General features: G+C 56.6%; 2 protein-coding genes across 10 annotated transcripts in view; one reads left to right on the top strand and one right to left on the bottom strand.

Annotated features, from left to right (window-relative positions):
- GLB1L2 (galactosidase beta 1 like 2) overlaps positions 1 to 7,216 on the top strand; it is a 47,792-nt gene extending 40,576 nt beyond the window's left edge. For 2 of the 5 annotated variants that reach the window (XM_054525462.2, XM_054525464.1), the window contains exons 13-20: positions 2,268 to 2,408; positions 2,682 to 2,753; positions 3,013 to 3,091; positions 4,933 to 5,020; positions 5,339 to 5,450; positions 5,846 to 5,962; positions 6,216 to 6,298; positions 6,898 to 7,216. In XM_054525462.2, coding sequence (XP_054381437.1) covers positions 2,268 to 2,408; positions 2,682 to 2,753; positions 3,013 to 3,091; positions 4,933 to 5,020; positions 5,339 to 5,450; positions 5,846 to 5,962; positions 6,216 to 6,298; positions 6,898 to 7,186 — 981 coding nt within the window. In that variant the 3' untranslated portion in view covers positions 7,187 to 7,216. Of the gene's footprint in view, positions 1 to 2,267; positions 2,409 to 2,681; positions 2,754 to 3,012; positions 3,092 to 4,932; positions 5,021 to 5,338; positions 5,451 to 5,845; positions 5,963 to 6,215 lie in introns of all 5 variants that reach the window. The other 3 variants (XR_008511531.1, XM_054525463.1, XM_024255230.3) reach the window with 3 other exon arrangements.
- Positions 7,217 to 8,022: 806 nt separating this feature from the next.
- Positions 8,023 to 24,483, bottom strand: part of B3GAT1 (beta-1,3-glucuronyltransferase 1) — a 34,991-nt gene continuing 18,530 nt past the window's right edge. The window contains exons 2-7 of one of the 5 annotated variants that reach the window (XM_054525468.2): positions 18,710 to 18,806; positions 18,414 to 18,560; positions 14,593 to 15,101; positions 13,526 to 13,822; positions 12,802 to 12,902; positions 8,023 to 8,424 (exon numbers count right to left, since the gene is read on the bottom strand). In XM_054525468.2, coding sequence (XP_054381443.1) covers positions 12,816 to 12,902; positions 13,526 to 13,822; positions 14,593 to 15,101; positions 18,414 to 18,560; positions 18,710 to 18,713 — 1,044 coding nt within the window. In that variant the 5' untranslated portion in view covers positions 18,714 to 18,806 and the 3' untranslated portion in view covers positions 8,023 to 8,424; positions 12,802 to 12,815. Of the gene's footprint in view, positions 8,425 to 9,233; positions 12,604 to 12,801; positions 12,903 to 13,525; positions 13,823 to 14,592; positions 15,102 to 18,413; positions 18,561 to 18,692; positions 18,807 to 24,483 lie in introns of those variants that run through there. The other 4 variants (XM_054525465.2, XM_054525467.2, XM_054525466.2 and 1 more) reach the window with 4 other exon arrangements.

Genomic DNA, 24,483 nt, shown 5'->3' on the forward strand with positions numbered 1-24,483 from the left:
AGGTGAGTGCTGGGGGAGGTGAGTGCTGGGGGAGGTGAGTGCTGGGGGGTAGGTGAGTGCTGGGGGAGGTGAGTGCTGGGGGGGAGGTGAGTGCTGGGGGGGAGGTGAGTGCTGGGGGGGAGGTGAGTGCTGGGGAGGTGAGTGCTGGGGGAGGTGAGTGCTGGGGGTGAGGTGAGTGCTGGGGGGGAGGTGAGTGCTGGGGAGGTGAGTGCTGGGGGAGGTGAGTGCTGGGGGGGAGGTGAGTGCTGGGGAGGTGAGTGCTGGGGGAGGTGAGTGCTGGGGGAGGTGAGTGCTGGGGGGGAGGTGATTGCTGGGGGGGAGGTGAGTGCTGGGGGGGAGGTGAGTGCTGCGGGAGGTGAGTGCTGGGGGAGGTGAGTGCGGGAGGTGAGTGCTGGGGGGGAGGTGAGTGCTGGGGGGGAGGTGAGTGCTGGGGGAGGTGAGTGCTGGGGGGGAGGTGAGTGCTGGGGGGGAGGTGAGTGCTGGGGGAGGTGAGTGCGGGAGGTGAGTGCTGGGGGAGGTGAGTGCGGGAGGTGAGTGCTGGGGGAGGTGAGTGCGGGAGGTGAGTGCTGGGGGAGGTGAGTGCTGGGGGGGAGGTGAGTGCTGGGGGAGGTGAGTGCTGGGGGAGGTGAGTGCTGGGGGGGAGGTGAGTGCTGGGGAGGTGAGTGCTGGGGGAGGTGAGTGCTGCGGGGGAGGTGAGTGCTGGGGGAGGTGAGTGCTGGGGGAGGTGAGTGCTGGGGGGGAGGTGAGTGCTGGGGGGGAGGTGAGTGCTGGGGGAGGTGAGTGCGGGAGGTGAGTGCTAGGGGAGGTGAGTGCTGGGGGAGGTGAGTGCGGGAGGTGAGTGCTGGGGGAGGTGAGTGCGGGAGGTGAGTGCTGGGGTAGGTGAGTGCTGGGGAGGTGAGTGCTGGGGGAGGTGAGTGCTGGGGGGGAGGTGAGTGCTGGGGGGAAGGTGAGTGCTGGGGGGGAGGTGAGTGCTGGGGGGAAGGTGAGTGCTGGGGGAGGTGAGTGCTGGGGGGGAGGTGAGTGCTGGAGGGAAGGTGAGTGCTGGGGGAGGTGAGTGTTGGGGGGGAGGTGAGTGCTGGGGGAGGTGAGTGCTGGGGGAGGTGAGTGCTGGGGGGGAGGTGAGTGCTGGGGGGGAGGTGAGTGCTGGGGGGGAGGTGAGTGCTGGGGGGAGGTGAGTGCTGGGGGGGAGGTGAGTGCTGGGGGGGAGGTGAGTGCTGGGGGAGGTGAGTGCTGGGGGAGGTGAGTGCGGGAGGTGAGTGCTGGGGGAGGTGAGTGCTGGGGGGGAGGTGAGTGCTGGGGGAGGTGAGTGCGGGAGGTGAGTGCTGGGGGAGGTGAGTGTGGGAGGTGAGTGCTGGGGGAGGTGAGTGCGGGAGGTGAGTGCTGGGGGAGGTGAGTGCTGGGGGAGGTGAGTGCTGGGGGGTAGGTGAGTGCTGGGGGAGGTGAGTGCTGGGGGGGAGGTGAGTGCTGGGGGGGAGGTGAGTGCTGGGGAGGTGAGTGCCGGGGGAGGTGAGTGCTGGGGGGGAGGTGAGTGCTGGGGGGGAGGTGAGTGCTGGGGGAGGTGAGTGCTGGGGGGGAGGTGAGTGCTGGGGGGGAGGTGAGTGCTGGGGAGGTGAGTGCTGGGGGAGGTGAGTGCTGGGGGGGAGGTGAGTGCTGGGGGGGAGGTGAGTGCTGGGGGAGGTGAGTGCTGGGGGGGAGGTGAGTGCTGGGGGAGGTGAGTGCTGGGGGGGAGGTGAGTGCTGGGGGAGGGGAGTGCCGGGGGCGGTTGTCGGGGCAGCAGGGCCTGGAACCCCCCAGACGGGGTGTGGGGGGAGGCAGGCCAGCGACTGGTGGCTCTGGGGTCCGCTCTCCGGCCTTGGAGCTCAGAGGGAAGAGGACAAACTCATGCTGGAGTGTGAAGGGGGAGAAACAAAGGCCCCTGAGGAACAGCGGGCGGCCCCCTGGGCCTTTCCTTCCTCCAGCCTCACAGAGGAGAGTGAGGGGAGAGGAACAGGCCGTCCCCTCCCCAAGAAGGGGGTGCCTCCTCCAGCGGACTGAGGCTGTGATGTGTATCCCCTGCCTGCGGACTCCACTCCGCTGGTGCACACCCCTTTGTCCCACCCCTCTTCCCCGTCACCCTGGAGAGTTGTAGGTTTAGTGTAATGAGAAGTCAAAATAGAAAACACCCGCCAAACCTCCGCTTCCACCCCATGTGCCAGCCCCCAGGCAGAGTCTGTTGGTGACCCTACTCCTCCTGAGCCTGCCCACCCCTCTCTCTCTTCTGTACGCAGCCAATCAAGTCTGAAAAGCCCATCAACATGGAGAACCTGCCAGTCAACGGGGGAAACGGACAGTCCTTCGGGTACATTCTCTATGAGACCAGCATCACCTCGTCTGGCATCCTCAGTGGCCACGTGCATGATCGGGGGCAGGTAGGAGCTTCTCTTCTAAACTCCTGTGACCTTCTGGTGAGCAGCTCTGCAACAGGCGTCTCATGCCCTCCCCTCAGAATCAGCTGTTACCAGTGTGTGAAAATGGCCCTTCCGAGTTAGCTCTGTGAGCCTTCATGGGGGCATTCATGTCTGCTCTGCCCACTGGCCCCTCGTCTGCCCACAGGCACGCAGCACTGCCCTTCTTGGCCTAGCGGAGGTCCCGCTTCCCTCCTCCTGTTGGTCATGGATGTTCCTGTCTGTTCCCTTTGGCAGGTGTTTGTGAACACAGTATCCATAGGATTCTTGGACTACAAGACAACGAAGATCGCTATCCCCCTGATCCAGGTTCTTTGTTTTTGGGAGCTGGGTGATGGCTAGCCCCTGCTGCTTTGAGGAAGTCTGGGAGGAGTCACTGAGGAAGACCTGGGAGACCCGTGGCTCCTTACCCACAAGCTATAGGTGGAGAGGGCGAGCGTGGCTTTCTGCCCAGCTGGGATGTGCACTCCCATCCCCAGAGCGTAGGAAAGAACTGGGGTCCACAAGCAAATTCTGAGGGGCAGCTGTGGCCTTCTGACAGTCATCATTAGCCCCGTGTTCCTGGCAGGGTTACACCGTGCTGAGGATCTTGGTGGAGAATCGTGGGCGAGTCAACTATGGGGAGAATATTGATGACCAGCGCAAAGGTGGGTCCCAGAATGTGTCGAAAGAGGTGGCTATTGCTTCTCTATGCTAGCAGGCCACCAGGCCATGGAGGCCTCTTGCAGGGAGGTGGAGGCTGGGTTGTCCCATACATCAGGCCAGTTCTGAGTGGGCCAGAGAACCTCCGCTGGGCTGTGGCCCCTGTCCTGTTAGCACTGCATGCGTGCATCGTCTGTGTGCTCGTGATAAACACTGTGAACACTGAGCTGGCCTCTTGTCTCCCCTGGGCTGCAGTCGACTTCTGCAAGGATGTTTGCTTGGGGGGCGGCAGTGAGGAGCAATGAATGTGATTTCCAGGAATCCAAGGAAAGGCACAAGACCCCTGCCTTCTTGGGCCTCCACACTGAAATTCTCTTCTTGATCCATCTTGGGAAACCCATAGCTTATCTCAGATGTCAGGAGAGGAGGATGCGGGACATACAGCAAACAAAACACCTCTCGGCAGTGCACCCCTCTGGGAATAGGCCGCCAATTGGCTTTATGTTTCCTGGCCTACTAAATCTTTTGTGCTTTAATTTAGCCCTTCCTTTTTTTTTTTTTTTTTTTGAGATGGAGTCTCGCTCTTTCACCCAGGCCGGACTGCAGTGACGCTATCTCAGCTCACTGCACGCTCCACCTCCCGGGTTCATGCCATTCTCCTGCCTCAGCCTCCCGAGTAGCTGGGACTACAGGCGCCCGCCACCGTGCCTGAATTTAGCCCTTCCTTTAAAAAAAAAATCTAGCTAAATGTGGGTGGTTTCAGGTAAGTTATAAAAAAAGAACTCAGAAAAAAATGAATGCGACTGCGGTGAGCAACAGCGGTGGCCTCCCAGCTCTCTCACGGTGTCTGCGTTTGCAATGGAGGAAACTTGAAGAGCTCTTATTGGTCCACATTTCATCCGAGAGCCGTCTGGTGGCCTGCCAGGAAAGCCACATGGCGCAGACACTGGGGCCTGGATCCTGGGGATCAGGGCCCTTGTAGATGGGCCTCAGAGCAGCATCTAGCACCACCCAGGCCCACACTCCTTTACCCTAAACATCTCCCTCTCTGGGCCTGCCCTCACTTCCGTTGTTCTCCTGGGAGTTGGAAGGAGCACCAGCCTGACCATTGTTCCTAACTTTGCTTCCCTGAACCCTTGTTGAGGGTCCCCTGGGCCCATACTGTGGAGTCCTGTCCTCTGGATCACAGTTCGATGTTTATAAGTCACAGACCTCCCTTGAGAAATGCGTGTGCCCACATACACCTGCACCTGCCATTTCAGAGTCTGTAGGCCCTGCAAAGCCTCTCCACAGTCCCCGGCCTCCAAATTCCCACGTTAGCCACTCAGCAGCTCTGCAATCTGAGACTGGCAGGGCTGGCCCAGCCCCAGGACACTGATGAATGGCTCTTCAAGGGGACACATCTCTTCCCTGTTGGATGCCCGAGGGAGGGTGCCATCTGCTCACAGTCCAAACACTCCTAATGCACAGCTTTAATCCTAGGTGGCAGAGATGACTCTGGCTGAGTTATTAGGTCTGTGTGGCTTGGGCCCCACTGAAACTGGCCCTGCAGCTAGGCCGGAACCCTCTCGGTCATCTGGAACTTCCTTCAGAGAGAGGCCAGAGGCTGTTCTCGCCCTATAACACCTCAGCTCTATATCCTTCCCATGGCAAATCTTAGGGTCTTCCTCCTTCCCGTACCCCATAGAATTGCTAGGGAGCCTTGCTTGCAAGTGAACGGCTTCTCAGGGAGCATACACTTCAGCACCCCTCACCCCAGCTTCTCAGGGCTTCCCCTCGTGGCCCTGGCCCAGCTGACTCGGCCCCTGCCTTTGGGCTACCCATGTGTCCTGCCTCCCTCCCACAGGCTTAATTGGAAATCTCTATCTGAATGATTCACCTCTGAAAAAATTCAGAATCTATAGCCTGGATATGAAGAAGAGCTTCTTTCAGAGGTAGGTCCCTGCCCAGCACCAGCGCGTGCACTCACAGGTATAGTGCTGTGCGGTGGGGCCCAGGGGTCCCTGGTGCACCGTGGCCTGGCCCGCACCCAGGTGTGAATGCCCCCAGGGGCCAGATCGGTTGGCCGAGGTGAGGGGTGGCACCCGCACTTGCAGACTAGGAATTCCCAGCACCCTACTGTGCTGCCGTTCTGTGTCCTGGTTAAGAGGCGGGGGCCTTGGATGGGGAAACGGTGTCAGGGCCGGTTACTTTATTGTGCTGGTGGATTGAGAGGGGCCTCCTCCCTCTCCTTCCCTGTGTTCTGTCCTTAGGTTCGGCCTGGACAAATGGAGTTCCCTCCCAGAAACACCCACATTGCCTGCTTTCTTCTTGGGTAGCTTGTCCATCAGCTCCACCCCTTGTGACACCTTTCTGAAGCTGGAGGTTGGTAACGCCCTTTTCCCTGCCAGTTTCTCCCACCTCCCTCCTGCCTTGGAGGGCTCTGAGCCAAAGCCACATGAGCTTGGCGAGAGTCGTTGGTGGCTTCTGTGCCCAGAGGGTCTGAGAGGGCCGCTGGGGCCTCCCTGGGCCAGGAGAGTGGGTTCACAGCAGAAGAACCACCTCATGCTTCCCACGTGCAGCCTGAGCTTGGGGGCTATGCCTGGGAGGCATGGCACTAGGGGGACAGGAAATAGAGCATCCCACCTGCTCACCCTCATGGCTGTCCAGACACAGCTCGCTTTGGTCTCCTGGACCTGAGAGAAGCACGCATGTATGTCTCCCTCCACTTTTGCTGTGGCTCTCGTGGTAGATGAACGCCCTTCCCACTCTGTTTCAAGGGCTGGGAGAAGGGGGTTGTATTCATCAATGGCCAGAACCTTGGACGTTACTGGAACATTGGACCCCAGAAGACGCTCTACCTCCCAGGTCCCTGGTTGGGCAGCGGAATCAACCAGGTGGGAGCTTCCAGCCCCTTCCTGTTCCCCAAGACGCCCTGCCCACCTGCCCTCCCAGCGAGCCTTCGGTCAGGGTGGAGGGGCGTGTCAGCGGGTTCTTCCTCCCTTCTCCTCGCTGCGGAGGAGTTGTTGGTCCCTGTCCCTTCCAGCCTGGTTCCCAAACCCCTTCCTTCTGACCCTGCCACCTCTCAGCACCTCCCCTGGCTCCAGGACAGACCTCAGCTGCCCTCCCAGCCCGGCCCTCTCTCCACAGGTCATCGTTTTTGAGGAGACGATGGCGGGCCCTGCATTACAGTTCACGGAAACCCCCCACCTCGGCAGGAACCAGTACATTAAGTGAGCGGTGGCGCCCCCTCCTGCTGGTGCCCGTGGGAGACTGCCGCCTCCTCGACCTGAAGCCTAGTGGCTGCTGCCCCGCCCCTCACTGCAAAAGCATCTCCTTAAGTAGCAACCTCAGGGACTGGGGGCTACAGTCTGCCCCTGCCTCAGCTCAAAACCCTAAGCCTGCAGGGAAAGGTGGGATGGCTCTGGGCCTGGCTTTGTTGATGATGCCTTTCCTACAGCCCTGCTCTTGTGCCGAGGCTGTCGGGCTGTCTCTAGGGTGGGAGCAGCTAATCGGATCGCCCAGCCTTTGGCCCTCAGAAAAAGTGCTGAAACATGCCCTGCACCGGACGTCACAGCCCTGCGAGCATCTGCTGGACTCAGGCGTGCTCTTTGCCGGTGCTTGGGAGGCTTGGCCACATCCCTCATGGCCCCGTTTTATCCCCGAAATCCTGGGTGTGTCACCAGTGTAGAGGGTGGGGAACGGGTGTCTCACCTGAGCTGACTCTGTTCTTCCTTCACAACCTTCTGAGCCTTCTTTGGGATTCTGGAAGGAACTGGGTGTGAGAAACATGTGACTTCCCCTTTCCCTTCCCACTGGCTGCTTCCTACAGGGTGACAGGCTGGGCTGGAGAAACAGAAATCCTCAGCCCTGCGTCTTCCCGAGTTAGCGAGTGTCTCTGGTGTTCAGTGAGGAGGACGTGTGTGTCCTGGCAGAAGCCATGGCCCATATCTGCACATCCAGGGAGGAGGACAGAAGGCCCAGCTCAGTGGCCCCCGCCCCCCACCCCCCACGCCCGAGCAGCAGGGGCGGAGCAGCCCTCCTTCGCGGTGTGTCCACGTCCGCATTTGAGCCTTGTTCTGGGGCCCAGCCCAACACCTGGCTCGGGCTCACTGTCCTGAGTTGCAGTAAAGCTATAACGTTAAATCACACCCCCTCTGGTGATAGCCTCTGGTCCTGTGTGCCACTCTTGCCAGAGGGAAAGGCTGTCTGAGAGCTTGGTTTTCTCAGTCAGGTTCCCATTGGGCCCCACTTGCCGCCCGGGGGTCCAGACGGGGACCGTCCCTGGGGTGGGTGGGCCATGATCCTGGCCTCATATTCCCCTCCTAACCCCGACTTCCCTTCAAATGTCACTGGATTGGAAGTGCCCTGGAGAGGACAGGTCAAATGCAAATTCATTCTCATGCTGGTGGGCGGGGGTAAGAATCTGCCAGGCAGTCAAGGGTGCTACATATGAGTTAACTACGGGGTTGAGTTTTGCTTCACAAACTACATCTGGCATCTACTGCCAAAACCAAATTATCTCCAGTAACAGTCAGAAAGTCAAGTAGCACACACATCCCCTGCACAGCGAGAGCTCTGGGAGCCCCGTGAAGGTGGGCTGGGGGATGGTGAGCCATCGAGCTCACTGAGGCTAGCAGGCTTGCTGCCCGTGTGTGGCTGCCCAGGGGGAGTGCAGGGGACATTCGTGGTGTGCAGCCCAGCAGCTGAGCCGGGTCAAGGGCTTATTAAATGGAGCTTATTAAAGGGAAGCTTGTGGACAGTGACTTGGGAACAAGATGGGGCAGAGTCTCTGGTTTTGCCCAAACTCACCAGTTCTTCTGGAACTGCCGTGGAACGGCAAGCATGGGGCTAAGATGTGGATGAGACCCGGGCTACTTGGGTGTGGCCTGAGCCACGTGCAGGGTCTTCTGCCCCGCTTTACCTGAGTGTGTGCTTCTGCAGAGCTGTGTATGAACTGGTTCCGTCAGAAAGTGATGGAACTGGAATGGAAGGGAACCTTCCTGCAAATCCTCCTGTAAGGTGGAGAAGCCCCTTGGATCACACTTCCACGCAGACCAGAGCAGGACACACTGTGGTTTCCTAAGGTGAGGTCTTCCTACACCAGCTTCATATTCTCGCCCTTCTTTTCTGCCAGTTAATTGCTCAGCTTCTCTATCAAAGTACCTCTTGGCAGAGCTTATTCTCCAGCGTTGACTAAAGATGTTGCCATTATCTTCCACATGGTATGGCCTCATCTAGGTCTCTTTGGAGGATCCCTCTTCATATCCAGCCTCTGAATGCTGGGGGTCTCTGGCCCACTCCTTGGGCTGCTTCTTTCCTCTGTCCACACTCGCTGCATAGGGACTCACCCGTGCACCTGTGGTTTGTAAACAGGTTGGACACCCGCGCCCGCTGCTGCTGGCCTGCACCTGAGCTCCAGGTGTGTGGGGGTGCCTTTTCTTCTGCATGTGTCTAACAGGCACCTGACACAGAGCTCCATTTCCCCACATTACCCCTCCTGCACACAGCCCCGTATCTGGAAACGGCAGTGCTGTTCTGTGTCTCGGGCTATTTTGGACCCCTCTCTTTATCTCCCACATCCAATCCAGCAGCAGATCCTCCTGACTCTGCCTCCTAAACTCGGCCAGAATTTGACTGCTTCTCTCTGCCCCAACCCCATGCCCCCACTCAGCCCACTGCATCTTGGCCTGGATGATTGCAGGAGCCATGTCTCCACCTGTCCTTGCCCTCTCCATTTATCCTCCGGGCAGGAGCAGGACAATTCTTCTTAGAGATGGATAGATTATGTTAGTCCTCCGTACTGGACCCCCATTGCCTTCTGGTTTCACCTGGTGCCTGGGGACTCCCTTCTCCTATGCCCACCACATCCCTCACTGCTGTTGCCCCCAGCAGCCCCCGCCCAGTCAGTGGAGCCCGATGGCCTTCCTGCTGATCTGTAAGCAGGCTGAGCAACGCTTGTTCCACCTGGTGGAGGGTTCTTTCTTCTTGGACCCAGGGAGCTGCATGTCAGGGTGTTGCTGCTTTGCTCAAATGTCACTTATCAGGGAGGCCTTTGTGGCCACCCTACAAGAGCACTGACCCCTCTCCACTGCTACCTCTGTCTCCCCGACTCAGCCTCATCCTCCATACTACAGATTGCATCTGAAATAACATGCATTCGTTATTGCCTGTCTCCGCTCGTCAGTGGGTCAGTTCTTTGAAAATGAGAGCCTTGTTTTCTCACTGCTGTGTGTCGGCTCCTAGAATAATGCCTGTTCATAACAGGCACCTGACAAAATACTTGTTGGGTAGCTAAATTAATAAATGAGAACAAAATAAGGCAGGGCTGAAGAGGATTAGGACTGTTAAAAACTGTATTTGACTTTTAATTTTGAAAGCAAATTAAATACAGTTAAATTAAAACAGACCAGATGCAGCTGCCTGGGTGCCACCCTCACCCCAGCCTCTGTTCTTGGAACTCCTAGCCCCTGGCCTCACTCCTGTGTGGTGGGGCTTGCCAGCGAGGGAGCAGGGAACAGACTGGGTTTGGAAAACAGTCGTCATCATGGACCCATTTCTGATTTGTAACAAACTCATTCCCAACAAAGATGAAGGCTGCAGTCCACCAGGGTTACAATTATAAATAAATATACATGCAGCTAAAAGAGGATATTAGGTGAAAACAACTGACCTAGCATCTGCCCAAAGAAGTCCCCATTTTGTTGTTCATTATCAATGTCCTGAAAATGAACCCTGGGTTTTTGGCTAAGAAGGTGGCCTCAGACCAGCCAAGCTGACCTTGGCACTCAGCTGGCTTCTGTGAGGCAGTAGAGTACCCACACATAAGTTCACCACCTGTGCTCACCTCCTCCCTTCTCTCCCATGCCACCCCACTTGCTTCCAAGAGCTTGGTTTCCAAAGTGACATCCAGGGTGTAAGAGGTTGGGGAAAACGTCCTGCAAGGTGGCTCAGGGATCTGATTACATCAGATGGTCTCATGAATACTGTGGGAGATTAAATCCATCTCAAAATAGGCAACCAATGCTATATTCTGAACGTTAGGTCTCTGGACTGAGTCCCACCCGCCCACCCACTCAGGAGTGGGTTCTGAATGGCCCTCAGGCCTGTCCTGGTGAGTCTTAACGGGGTAGGAGGCTGTTAGTTAAAAAATAAACACCTCTTCAGTAGGCTGGGGCCCTTTCCTTTTCCTCCACCTGGGGGGAAAATTGTGCTTCCAACTTGCAGGAGAACGAGCCAGATCACCAGTAGAGAGCCCGGCCGGGCCAGAGGGAGTCAGAGCCCTTTCTAGTGGGCCCGGGAGGCCTGGGGAGGGCAGTAGTTTGAGGCACACTGTTCTTTCTCCAGGATGGAAAGTGGACAGCTGGACATGAGGTGGGCTAGCTTTGCATGCTCCTGACTTAGGGAGAAGTAACATTTTCTTTCCCTTTTTTGTGTTTAGAATAATTTCCAAAGCAGTGTGCTCAGGCCTCCCTCCTGTTCAGTGTCCCACCAGCCCCGGCCCCCTTTTCCCCAGCCCCTCTGCTACTCCAGAGCCTCTCCTCCTCAGACCAGGGACAGGAGGGAGGGAATGGCCTTGGTCTCCCTCCTCTTTCCAGGCTGCAGGAGGTCCCACCTTGCCCACTGCCCACCATGGGCTCACTCCACCCTGAGGTCTGTGGCTCTGACGAGCTGCAGGAAAAGGCGCTTCCCCTCCCCAGTCCAGTCCAGGCTAGGGCCCTAGCAGCCGACGTGGGCGGTGGGGAGGCAGTGTGTGGACGGTGGGGTTCTTAGTCCAGGTCAGGCAGTGACCTGTGCTGGCTCTAGAGGCCACCCCTTTGCCATTGCTGGAGGAGAAGGGGTAAAGGAAGAGGGGCCGGAGGAGGGGACTATGTTCCCGCCACAGCCTGAGGTACAGGGGGTGCCTATTAGGCCCAGGCTGCCCCCATGCAGGGCTGGGTGCCTGTTGGGATCAAAGACAGCCTTATGCTCTGTAAACACGAACCAGAGGAGACCCACAGAGGTATGTCTGATTTGGGGGCAGCTCTCGGGAAGAGCAGGGGCCCAGGAGAGGAGCAGAGTGCTCGTGATGCCCGTGGGCTGCTCTCTGGTCTTCAGAATTCCCTGGCTGGGTGTCCTGTGTGGTCGTGCTGAGCCCAGGGACAGGGAGCCAGGGAGGGCCATGCTCCACTTGACTGTGGGGTCTTCTTATCTCCCTCCCGCCCTGCATTACTGCAGGGCCGGTGTGGGTGCCCACTGCACCTGCTCCTGCAGCCCCATCAGAGCGGGCAGCTCTGGGGAGGTGCGCTGGAGCACCGGCTTGGCTGGTGCTGGACACCCCACCCTGGCCATCAGGTCTCTCGGGCCCTGGTCACGCTGGATGGAGAGAACAACAGGTCTGGGATTTCTGTGCTTAAATTCTCTGTCCTTTGTTCTGGCATCAGGCTGGGCTCTCTCAGAAGCCCCCAGAATAGAAAGGAGGGTGATGGTGATTCCTTAGGAGTTGGCCTTGGAGGGACCGTCAGCTGTGGGGAGAGGATGGAAGGCCAAGAACAGGGTCTGAGGAGGAGGCTCCTGTGAGGGGAGAGGAGGAATGAGTGAGGTGTCGGCTGAGGGTTGGGCCAGGGAGGGAACGGCCAGGCAGGGCCACCAGGACCTCTGCAAAGCCCAGGCCCCCAGGTCCTGTGGGGGCCTTTCCGAGGGGCACGTGGGGAAGGTGCTTCCAGTGAGGGCAGTGAGGGCAGGAGGCAGAGGTGAGGCTCGGTACAGATGCATTCTAAGTGGCGCTGGGCAAGGCGATTGAGGGACACCCTGTGGTCCCCTGTGGGCAGGGGGATGCAAACACGATACAGAAGCTGTTGCTTAGCTCCAGGGCAAGAGGACAAATGTCTGTCTCAGGCCTCAACTTCTGTTTGGCGTAACCTAGAGTAGGGAGTCAGGAGTACCAGCTGCTTTTAAGAGACAGGATAAGATCGCAGAAAAGCCCCTGAAAATGCCTGGCTTTGCCAACCACCCAGCACAATTCACTCATGCCAGTGTGTCACCTTGGAACATTCATTTAGCTTCTCTCAACATCATTTCTTTGCCTCTGAAGTGTAGGTGGATCCTGTGGCCTACTTCCAGAGAGGGCTTTAAAGGCTTGAATAAAAATAGCCACACTGATGAGATTTAAGTGCCATGAACTGTTCTAGGTGCTCTCAGCAACCTACTTCACGGATGAAGAAACTGAGGCCCAGAAAAGTCAAGTCAGGTCAAACAGTGAAGAGCAGGGGTCCTGGGAGCTGAGGTGGGCTCTGGGTCTGTGCTGTCACTCTGCGCTACCTCTCACTATGACAGCCGTGGGCTCATTGCTGTGGAGCAGCGAGTCTGTGAGTCCTTGCCACGGCCACGTGGTGAAGGAATCCACAGGGGAAGAGGCAGACTTCGGGGGACAGACCCTGGCCAGCGAGAGTCTGAATGACAGTGCCTTGTGGGGTGCAGGCGTCACTGCCAGCAGAAAAATCAGCAAGGTGTTTGGAAGGTGATGCCCTCTGAAGAGTCTGGTGGCAGAAGGACCCAGCTGTGTGGGTGAAAGTTAATGCCTGGGTACTTTCAGGTGGCCCAGTGGGAAGGGGACTGTGGTGACGCCCTCCACTCCTGCCCACATCTGCCCTGTCCTCCACAGTGAAAGCCCAAGAGGAAAAGAATGAGACAGTTGATTCGGCCCAACCTGGTGCCGCCCTGCCCAGTGTGTGGCCCACCCTCGTCATGCCCATACCTGCATCCTGAGGCTCAGATCTCCACCGAGGGGTCAGTGAAGCCCTTCTTGCCCTCATTCACCAGCACTGGCTTCTCTGTCCGTGTGTGCCACACCAGGATCTGTTTGCCCAGAGATGCAAAACACAGTGGGACAGGCCCCTGACCTCACTCTGCTGCCTCCCTGCTCCCTCCCACACTGTGTAAACATTTCTCCTGCTCCTCCTTTTCCTTTGAGAGTTTTTCAATTGTTCCATTACGATTTTCTCAGTTGTTTTTTATGTATTTTCTGTGGCTCTAGACTACCCCCTCATTTTTGCTGTCTGTACCTGTGGTGCCTTCAGAATACCTGCTGGAAATGGGAAGTCTAGAACTACAGAAAAGAGAAGCCCCAAGACTTCCCAAGTGTGTGTGTGTGTGTGTATATGTTCATGTGCATATGTGTATATGTGTGTGTGCACACGTGTGCATGCGTAGGCATGTGTATGTGCATGAGTGCTCAGCAGGGAGGTCCTGGAGCACAGCTGTTCTGTGGGAGGTTATAACTCCCTGGGGGCCATTGCTCTCCCTTTCCCTGCCTGTCTGCAGTGTCGCTGCCTTACAGGTGAGAAACTGCCTTCCTGGGAGGGGGTTTCAGAAAGCCCAGGCTGTTTTGAGGCCTCTGTTTCCTTCTCCCGATCTGTAGGGAGGCTCTGGATGTACTTGAGACATTGCGTCACAGCTGTCAGTTCTGCGGAGGGTCTCACCTTGGTGCAGTTTGCTGCCTTGGGCTCCAGGTCATTGAGGGTGACAAGTTCGCGAAGGAGGCTGCTTTCCTGGTAGCCTCCCTTCACACCTCGCAGCTTGAAGTAGGCCTGGCTTCGCTGCAGAATGAGCCGCAGGTTGACGGCAAATCCAGCCATGTCTATTGCAAATGGCCGGTGGGGGTCAAACACCGTCTTCCAGCCGACCACCTTCCCTGCCCCGTTCACCCGTGGGGCCTCGTACCGCAGGCCACCCACAAAGGCGACGGGCCACACGGACACCCTCCTGGTGCTGCGCATCTACAAGTGGGGGGTCCAGAGTCAGGGCGCTGGCACTGCAGATGAGGACGGCCGTGCGTGCCCATGGGAGGCGACATCCTTCAGCGACCTCTATGCCCATGGCCAGCCGAGGCCACCCGGGGGGGCCAGTACAGCCCTGCCTCCAGGGCCCATCCCATGGGTTGGGCACCTGAGAAGAACCTGCCCTGGGCTGCCGGGGAGACCTGACCTCTCAGACGGCCTGGTCTTCACCTTCTGAACATGGATGGCCCTGCTACTGTCTTCTCCCTTGTGTAAAACCTTTCAGTCTCCCCACTTCAGAGTGTGAAATGCCTCCCTTCTCCCCCAGACTAACACAGCCCATATACTCAGGCAAGCTCACACTGTTCCACCTAAGAGGTTTCTGGTAGTCCCGCGGAGTGACCTACTCACAAACCCATTCAGAGGATACCACTAGGGCCAGGAATGTGGTTTAGGGGCTCCAGAACCGCCTGCCTTCCCCCTAACTTGCGGGGGATGCTTCAGCCCGCACTTCATCCCTTTCCCTGGCTCTCTGCTGCCTGCCCGGCTCCCAGCCCTGCACCGCTTCCCGGTTGCCCCCCGCGCGTGCCTGCACACCCACAACCCCTCCTCGGGAAGCCCCTCCACACCCACAACCCCTCCTCGGGAAGCCCCTCCACACCCACAACCCCTCCTCGGGAAGCCCCTCCACACCCACAACCCCTCCTCGGGAAGCCCCTCCACTCCCCGCAGCCGGAGGTCCCGCTGCTCCCTGTCGGGCCCCCCCTCACCTCTTCGAAGAGCTCCAGGCTGTAGGTGTTGTCGTCGTCGGCGAAGTAGACCACGCCAGGCTGGCTGGAGTTGCGCGGGAAGGTCTCGCGCAGCCAGCGCAGGGCCAGGTTGCGCTGCATGGTGCCCCGCGGGATGCGTGGGTCGCGGGCGTCTCCGCGCAGCTTGTAGTTGCGGGGCGTCTCCACGTGCAGGTGCGTGTAGTTGAGGCCGGTGTCGCGCAGCAGGCGCGCGGTCAGCGGCGTCCGGCGCGGCGCATCCTCCACCACCAGCCAGTGGAGGTTGGGCACGTGCAGCAGCGTGTTGGCCATGCGCGTGAGCTCCGCCTTCTGCACCGGGCGGCTGTAGGTGGGCGTCACCACGTGGATGGTGGGCAGCGTGTCGGACCATGGCGGGGGCCGCGTGTACACGTACTCGGTGCGCACCACCTCCACGATGTCGCGGTCGGACATGCAGTACTCCCTGGGGTCGGCGCCGGGCGGCGCTTCGCGTCGGGGGTCACTGCCCTCATCTGCCGAGTTGGGAGACAGGCGATGCGGGAGGAGAGCGCTGGCTACGGCCCTAGATTCAGAGCAGGACGCCACCCACCCTGCCGGGGCACCTTCCCCTCCCGCGCTGCAGGGGCTGCTCAGACCCCTGCCCTGCCTGACCTGTTAGCTCTAAGGCTGAAAACTGCAGCCCTGGGATCCTCTCTGTGAGGGTCCTGGTTCTGATGACACAGAAATGACCTCTCCCTTCCCACCTTTGCAGCCCTCTAGCTATTTGAGTGCGGTTGTCCATATTCCAAGATGGCATCCTCAGTTCCTAAATGTGCTGATTTTCCTATGAAAAGGCGTCCTGACCCTCCCCTCGCTAGCCCTACTCATCAGGAGGGAGCTGGCCACACTGCCTTGCGCAGGGCTGGGCTAGAAGAGCCGGGCTGGCGGAGCACGTGGCACTGCCCCACTGTGCTGTGGAGGCCGCAAAGCCCCAGGGCCGCACCACTGCTGCAGCAGCCAGAGCACACTGGGGGCCTGCAGGAGCCTGAGGCAGCTCCCCCAGTTCTCAAGCCCTACAGTCAAGCGGGGCCTCTTCGCTCCTGGCCTTATGTAAGGCATTCTCTGGATCTTGGTGCAGAACTTCCTATTTAACCACATTTTATTCTTGTGGGTTTTGCCCATAGTTGCCAAGATATATGTAGATCTAGCAGTCCTAGCAAGAGGAGAAATCAGGGCCATTGGGATTCTTGTTTTCCATGCGTCCCTTCTCTCCAAATTCTGTCCTTCCATCGGAAGGGCCCACGCACCAATGACGGTGTGGCCCTCCTGTCCTAGCTTACTGTCGGGTGGTAAAGGTAAGAAAGCCCGGCCGGGGCTGAGACCCTGCCCAGTTCTGCCATTACAAACCCTATGCCCTTGAGCAAGCTGCTTAGATTCTGGTGCCTCAATTTCAGCAACTGTAAAATGGAGCTAATAATAGCATCGAACTTATCGAGTTATTATGTGGATTAATGAGTGGACACATGCCAAGGGCTGAGAGCACCGCCAGGCAGTTTCCTCTCTTGCGGGAGGGCAGTGGCCAACTCTGCTTCCTTCTAGCTTCAGGCAATCGGTGCGGACAGAACGAGCAAGTCACACCAAAGGGGAGGACCCTGTGCATCAGCTCTTCTGCTGCCTCCCTCTGGCCTCCACTGCTAGCGTGGAGCCCATTTGAACGGACCCAGGAGACCTGCTCTTGGCTCTTCAGGAGTTCTCATGGGCAAATGGCACAAGGCACACAGCAATTGCTGAGGGTCGGGGGAGGCGACCAGCACAGATGCAGTCGCTCAAAGGGGACTGCTTAGAGGAGCTTGGGGGCAAACTGTGAGAAGAGCAAGGTGGAAGAAAGTGGGATGGGTGTCTAGGGTTCTGACCTGGATAGAAGGCTTAATTTATCCTATGGGCAGTAAAGGTTTGGAAACCGAGGCCTTGAGAGGAGGTTTAGAGCCACTTTGTCCACCTCTCTGCCACCCGAATCATCCCAAGCGTGCAGTGGACCTGTGCCCTGGGAAAGTCCCCATACATTAGGGCACGGCTACCGCCTGTGCTCCTGGGCTCTGCCCTTCCCGTTGGCTTCAGGGCGTCTGCAATTTTGGGTCCTAAAGGCCTCCTGGTGACCCTAACTTCACTCAGCTGCAGCTTTCATTCGCTCGCTCTTGGCATGCTCTGAGGAGACAGAATGCCAAGTCCCCAGCCTCAGGCAGCACCATCAGTGCTTAGCAAACAGCCTGACGTCTCCAGTGCTGGAGCTCTGCCAAGAACGCAATCGACACGATATCATGTCGCTTTATATATAGTAGTTTTAACCCCTCTGGAGTGATGTATTTGCAAGATAACAATGATTCTAAACTGACAAGCACTGAGAAGAGGCGCTAGAGTCGGGAGGAGAGGATGATGTCAGGAACACATGCGCCAAGTGCCAGCCATGGGCAGTGGGCTGCTGCAATCTTGAGCTTGGCCCTTCCTCATGCAAGCTTCAGGAACAGCTAGGGGTTTGCAGGACTTGGTATTCGACTGTGAGGAGCAGCATGACTTCAGGCTGTGATTTTTGGACACTGCCTGCATCTTGGGGTTACAGGCACTCACCACCTCTCTCTGCATGGGCTTGGTGCCTTCTTGTTTATCACACTGCCAGGTAGTATCATGCACACTGCAAATGAACAGCTGCCTGACCCGTGTTGAGTCTGTGCATGTAAGTGGGGGAGGGGCAGAAGAGAGCACGAGACAAAGTGCTGAAGAGCTGGGGCAGCCAGCTGTGGGGTGCGTGGCAGGTTTGAGTGTAGAGAGCTCGATGTGAGAGGGAAAGGCAACCCAGGACCCACAGCCAGGGGAAAGGAGTTCTACCCCTAGTTCTTCCACTAGTTCTTCACGGGACTTTTCCTCTCTCCAGCCCTATTTCCACCAGGTAGCACTAAATCAGGGTTTCCTACACAGGAAAAGAAGAGAGGCAAACAATATACTCTCTGTGAAAGGGTTTAAAACACACTGCAGGCCAGAAATCCTATTCCTCCCCCACCATTCACTTCAGAATGGTCGCTTTCCTTGCGTGTCATGAAACGGCCTGTGAAGCTGTGCGTGCATGTCTTTCTGTGCATGTGTGTGTATTAATGATGTCTGTTTTAAAAATTTTTCTGTATTTTAAGATGTGTTGACATCTTGGGGGACTTGCAGATATGGGGAGGGACTGCCCCTCCCAGGACTAGCTAATTCCTAGTGACAGTATACACCTTGCCTGCAAATACACTTTTCATATGCAAACTACCTGATCTAGAGCTCACACCCACCACCACCTTTAAGGAGCTCTCCCACCCAAGCCAATCTTCCGCTGCCCTAAACCACCCCAGGGCAATACCAGACAATTAGAAACCACGCCCATATCCTAAACCCACTGACATTCTTCAGACTGCAATTCTGGGCCAGCTCAGCTGCTGACAGTGCTTCGCCCTTCCCTTCCTAAGAAAACCACTTTCCTTCCTACCAAAACCACACTAAAGACTCCCTCCCACTCCCTTCGCTTCCCCACTTCATGGTGCGCCCCCTCCTCTTGGGTGCTGAGAGTAACAAGCTCTTCTTTCAAGGCAGCTGTCTTGGTGTCTGCCAACCTACCATCCTGGACCTCTTAAAACTCTGTGGGTAGCTTCCATTAGCTTCCCATTCCCAAAGGGGTGCAAGACTCACGAAGGGGCCTAGATGATCCCGTGGTTCCTCCTAGCTTAGTGAGTACAAGCAAGAACCTTGCGTGTCAGCTGTGGTCACTGTCACTACCAAGGCCCAGCTGGGCAGGCAGGGCATGCGTGCGTGCTCACCCTTATGTACCGCGAGCAGGGGTGCGAGGGTGCTCTGGTGCCAGACGGTGATGAGCAGAGTCCAGGGCAGCACGATGAGGACGATCGCTAGGATGTCCCGTCTCTTCGGCATCTCCAAGGCTGGCTGCACCCACGGCTCCTCATTACCTGAGTGGCGGTAAGTTCAGGAGAGGGGCGGCCACGGGCGGCGGCAGCACAGGGGAGAAAAGAACAGGCATGGGCCGGGCCGGCCAGGCATGGAGAGGACAGAGCAGCTGAATGTTGGCTAGCAGGTCTTACCAGCACTCACAACCCACCCATTGCGGAAGCAGGTTTGGAGAGTCCGGCCCAACTGGAGTCCGAGAGGGGGTTGCTGTCCAGAGGCGGGGGTCAGGAACTCTGGGGGGTGGACACCTGCAAGAGAGAGCAGAAGCGGATAGCCAGAGACCCAGGTATAGGAATGGATGCCAGCAAGGCTGGGCCCTGCTCTGGGACACACAGCATCGGGGGTTCCACAATGGAGCCTCAACTGTCCGTCACCTGAGGACCTCTTTTGTCTGCCTGTTTGAGTGGAATGGGCTCTGTCCTTCCCACAGGCACAGGGCCATGGCGCTGCTCCATTTATGAAAGTCAGTAGGGTGCAGGGGTCAGAAGCACATACTGCAGAGACACCAGGTTTAAATCCCAACTGTGCCACCCACAGGCTGTAAGACCTTTGCCAAGTCATTTCAGTTCTCCATGCCACAGTTTTCCCATCTATAAAATGGGGCACTGTGGATCCCTACCTCATAAGGTCATTCTCAGAATTAAACAGGGTAACTCCCGTGCAGCCCTAAAATGCAGCTACTTATCAAAGCCTGGATAAAGGGGCGAGAGGTTTTATTTTTCTCTCTCTCTTTTTTCTTTTTTTTAACCATATATGTACCATAAATTATTATATTAAAAATAACTTCAGCATTTTAGATTTGGGGGCACATGTACAGGTTTGTTATAAGGGCATATTGCATGTGATGCTGAGATTTGGAGTATGATGAATCCCGTTGCCCAGGTACGAGCATAGTACCCAACAGGTCGTTTTTCAGCCGTTCTTCCTTTTAGAGTCCCCAGTGTCTATTCTTCTCATGTTTACAGTCATGAGTACCCAGTGTTTAGCTCTCACTCATAAGTGAGAACACACCATGTTTGGTTTTCTGTTCCTGTGTTAATTTGCTCAGGATAATGGCCTCCAGCTGCATTCATGCTGCTGCAAAGGCCATGATTTTGTCCTTTTTTATGGCTGTGTGGTATTCCTTGCTGTATATGTACCATGTTTTCTTTATCCAATCCACCACTGATGGGCACCTAGATTGATTCCATGTCTTTGCTATTGGGAATAGTGCTGCGATGAACATACAGGTGCAGGTGTTTTTTTTGTGAAACACTTTATTTTCCTTTGGATACATACCCAGTAATGGGATTGCTGGCTAGAATGGCAGCTCTGTTTTCTTTGAGACATCTCCAAATTGCTTTCCATAGTGGCTGAACTAATTTACATTCCCACCAACAGAGTATATGTGTTCCCTTTTCTCTGCAGCCTCACCAGCAGCTAATAGTTTTTGGCTTTTTAGTAATAGCCATTCTGACTGGTGTGAGATAGTATCTCACTGTGGTTTCAATTTGCATTTTGGTGACAGTCTTTTGAGGACAAAGAAGAGATGTTTCTGGGATGGGCCCTGGGGGGAAGTACGAGAGTGCCTTCCTCTTCCGTGTGGATAGGACATCCTTGTGGAGCACCGCTCTGTGCAGGACAGAGCACCAGGTGCTAGGCTGGGCAGCAGCAAGGAGAAGAAGGGTCCCCGCAGGGGCTGCCACATTGAGGGGAGACAGTCCTCCAAAATGACAACAGCAGGGGGCCCAAGTGAGGAGAATGAGCCACTGGGATTCCTCAGTCCTGCAGAGTGTCCACTGGTAGTATCCCTGGGAACTGTTCTCTCACATGGCGAAGACACTGGGTGAAGAGACCTCCTGACCACCTTGGAAACTGTCACGTCCTCTTCTCCCTTTTCACTTCTGTGCTGAGCACCATGCACGATGCAGCAGGGACCCGTGGGGGTGGTGGGGAGGGCCGGCAGCCTCGGGCAGCCCAGCCAGCCTCGCTGTGCCCACCCGTCCCAGTGCCCAGTGTTGGATAGGGACAGTACCTCACCTGGGGGCCATGCTGCCTGCTCCTGCCCCAGCTCATGTGTGCTCACCATTTCAGGCAGAGTCGAGCGCTACGGCTGAGGAGGATTTTTAGCCCCTGAGTTTCCAAAATAGTGTGTTTTCCTCTCCTCACTGGGTCCTCTCTCCAAATAGTCTGACGCCTGTGGAAGACCAGGATTTGTCTTCCATTAAGGAGCACTGTGGTTTCCTGGGACAGCTGGCATCCCTTCCATTAAGGAGCACTGTGGTCTCCTGGGACGGCTGGCATCCCCTGCCCACACCCTGCCATCAGAGGCCCACTCTTCCACTCCCCCACCCATTCCCTGGGGAGTGGAAGACCCACTGGGGTTCAACGTCACAGGCACGTAGGAGATAGTGGATATTCTAGGCTGTGTGTGTCTGTGTCCGCCCCCAAACTCCTCTTTGCTGGCCCAGTGAGGGACAGAGCCTAGAACCCCACACGGGATGCCTGCTGGGTCTTGTGTTCTGAGATGCAAGTAACCTCATGCCACATCCCCCAGATTTAGCCTGTCCCTCCACACCCAGGCCACTGCTGGGGCTGCATGGGGCTGTGTGTCAAGACACATTTTGGTAGGTGTGATCTTAGGCCACATCTGATGAAGGATGGGGAGGCTGGGCCTGGCTGGGGCTTCAAAAATGTCCAGGAAGATTTCTTCTGTGTTCTCAGAGACTCTCGAAGGAGCTTTCTCCAGTGCTCCTGGTTTTGGTGAAGGTTCTAATACCAGGATGGAGAAAGCCAAGGAGAGAAGATGAGTGTCATGCCAGCTCAGTCCCTGTGGGCCACTCCCTTTCCTTTGGGGCAGCCTCTCAGCCCTGCCCACTCTGGCACCTGCTCAGCCTCCCTTGTGCCCGCTTGCACTGTTGTTTATACAAACTTTCCTATAGCATGAGAGGTGTCCAAAGATGAGGCTTAGCTCTTCACATGCACCTGCTCCTGCAGCGTCACAGCAGCCCTGTGCAGTAGGCATGGCCGTGGTCCCTGTGGGCTCATCAAGGCCAGAGAAGGGCAGTAACTTGCCTGAGGTCAGCCATTAGGAAATGGTGGAGCCGGAACTGAGTCCAGGCCATCTGGCTCTATGCTGTCATCGGGGGCATAGGATAAGAGGTCCCAGGCCCCCAAGCCTCTCGAACCTGGGCCAGGCGCAGGTTGGGTAAGGGGCACACACAGGCCAAATGCTTCCTCTGGCCTGGACCACAGCCACCCTCCTCTGCAATGGCACCCCCACTGCAGGGCCCTAGCACCTGCTTGGAGGCTGGAGCAGGAAAGAGGGGTGGGAAGGGAAGAGAGGGGAGGACGGGGCCTGTGGGCAAGGGTGCCGTGAGGTGCTTTCTGCTCCCATCCAGTCTTTTTGGTCAAAATATCTATGAGAGAAAAGGGAGGGGGAGAGAGGGAGAAAATCTCTAAAAATAAACTCAGCAATAAACCCAGTTGTGCATTAATTACTCTGGAAGCCATTATGGCTTGAAAACCCCATAACTTTAATGGAGGCTATTATAAGCATGGTAGCAAAATCGTGGAGCTAATTACTAGGCGGTTATCAAGCAGAACACGGAGAGCCCCCAGCCTGGAGAACGCCAGCTGGCCGGCAGGGGGCGGGTCGTGGGACGTGAAGCCTGGGCTGGGCAGGGGCCTGGGGCCAGGCAGCGGGGTGGGCTGCACCTGCCCCCAGCTCTGGGCCCCAGTCTGAGACGGGGCTGCAAGGTTGGCCAGCACTGGTCCCCTCTCGCAGCCTGCTGCTTCTGCCTGGGGCTTGGAGGAGGGCGGTGTTTGTCTGTGGTCGCAGGCTGTCTCCAACAAGGACCCCAGAATGGCTTGTAGGCCCTTGGGTCGGGCAGAAGAATCAGCACAAAGGTGCAGGAGTGGCTTGGCCACACCCAGGAGAGCCCGGGAGGTGGGGGCAAGCACAGGGAAGAATGGGGTGCTAGAGGAGGAGATGGGTGGCGGCACAAGGGGGACTTCGTGGAGAGGCAGGACGCGGCGTGGGCAGTGTGTGTTGAGTGTAGGGCCCAGGCCTGCCATGGTCACAACTCCCATCCCAACCCTTGCACCATGTCTGTGACCAACCTCAGATCTCAGGCGTCTCAGCAAGTAGAGACACAAAAGGTTGTGCCCTGCCCTCCCCGGCTGTCCTCAGAGCCTCAGGTGGAAGCAAGCGCTGCCCTGTGGGAGAGTGGAGGGTGGTTCCCGGATGGGGAGCAGAAGCTGGAGCAGCACATGGGAGTGGGAGGGTGGTGGCCTGGACGTGTCCGGCAGGTGCTCCATGGGGACCTGGGTCATGCTGATTGCCCTCCTTGACCTCATCTTTACAGTAGGGAGGTTGAGCTGGAAGTTTCAACAATCCTGCCATTTTAGCAACTGGAGGTTACCATAGGGCTCTGCGAAGATGAAGGGATGTCCTATGTGAGGAAAGTGTAGCTCAGTGGGCACCTAGGGCCAGAGGCGAGGCAAGAGTGCCGACAAAACAGCCTCCCATGGAACTGAGTCCTGACGTAAGGGCCAGTATGCCTATGGAGATTGGCCATGCTGGGAACACCTCTCTGCAGGAATTTGTGGCATTTGGTTTTGTTTTGAGAGACAAGGTCTCACTCTGTCACCCAGGCTGGAGTACAGTGCCATGATCACAGCTCACTGCAGGCTGGAGTTCCGGAGCTCAAGTGATCCTCCTGCCTTAGCCTCCCAAGTAGCTGGGACCATGGGTACATGCCATCACGTCCAGCTAATTTAAAATTCTTTTCTGTAGAGACAGGGTGTCACTATTACTGTCCAGCTGGTCTCAACCTACTGGGCTCAAGAGATCCTCCTGCTTTGGCTTCCTAAAGTGCTGAGATTACAGATATGAGCCGTGGCACCTCCAGAGAAGAATTTGTCTATGGGTTTTAGGGTGTTGTGGGCTGTGAATAAGGACTAGGGGTGTCTGGGACTCAGATGGGAAGGCTCTGATTGACCCAGGCTGGGGCAGAACATGTGAGGCTGGAGCATGTGCAGGGTTGGTTCAACTGGCCGATTGTAAATGCATGGAAAGGTTTTCTTCCGAGCCTGAGGCCTCAGCAATGCCTCAGTCCCTGAGGAGAGGAGCTTATTTAATTTCACTCAACAAATATTAATTGAGCATCTGTAGCAGGCAAAGCACTGTGTTGGATTCTGTGGGCAATCCAGCAGTATGGGTGGGGAAGCTTTGTTCAGTCCGGAGGGGAAGAAACGACACAGCTCGCTCCAGTGCAGGTGACGTGTGAACGCAAAATGTTCCCAAAGGCCTGTATGCGTGTGCGTGGTAGGTTATAAACAAGCTCAGACACTGTCCAAGGTACTCATCTCTGGAGGACGATAAAAGCCTTTTTACCCAGTAAGATTGGGAACAGTAGCTAAGTGGTTAATCAAAAAAGTCCATTAAGGCGAAGAATCTTTCCAAACGATACATACATATGCCCTACATTTCAATTTAAGTAACTTGCAGAGCCAGTTGTGCGATAGATGATGTTTCCCCAGGACTGCACAATGCATGCTAACTTTTCCCAAATCCAAACGACCCATCCTTGCTGGCTCTCAGCACTTCCGCTCAGCCAACACGGGGTCAGGGAGGTCTGTGCTGACCGTCTGACATCCTGCTGCCGTCTCCAGTTTTGATTTCTTTAAAGCGATTCAAGAGCTGAAGAGCACTTGGTGAGCAGTCTGATTGTAGTACCCTTTAGAATATGACTTTTCCCTACCAGCTTTTACCTAATTTGGAGAACTTTTTTCTGGACTCACCTTATGAAATTTTCATAGAAACAACACATTTACTTCAACACGCTATTTCAGCAGTTTACATGACATTCTGTGATAATAAGCGAGACGGTGGGCGCTGTGAACACGCTGGGAACCAGCGTCACTGACTCTTGAGGGCGTGGG

Source organism: Pongo abelii, chromosome 9 (assembly GCF_028885655.2).
Source record: "Pongo abelii isolate AG06213 chromosome 9, NHGRI_mPonAbe1-v2.0_pri, whole genome shotgun sequence".
Taxonomy (NCBI): domain Eukaryota; kingdom Metazoa; phylum Chordata; class Mammalia; order Primates; family Hominidae; genus Pongo; species Pongo abelii.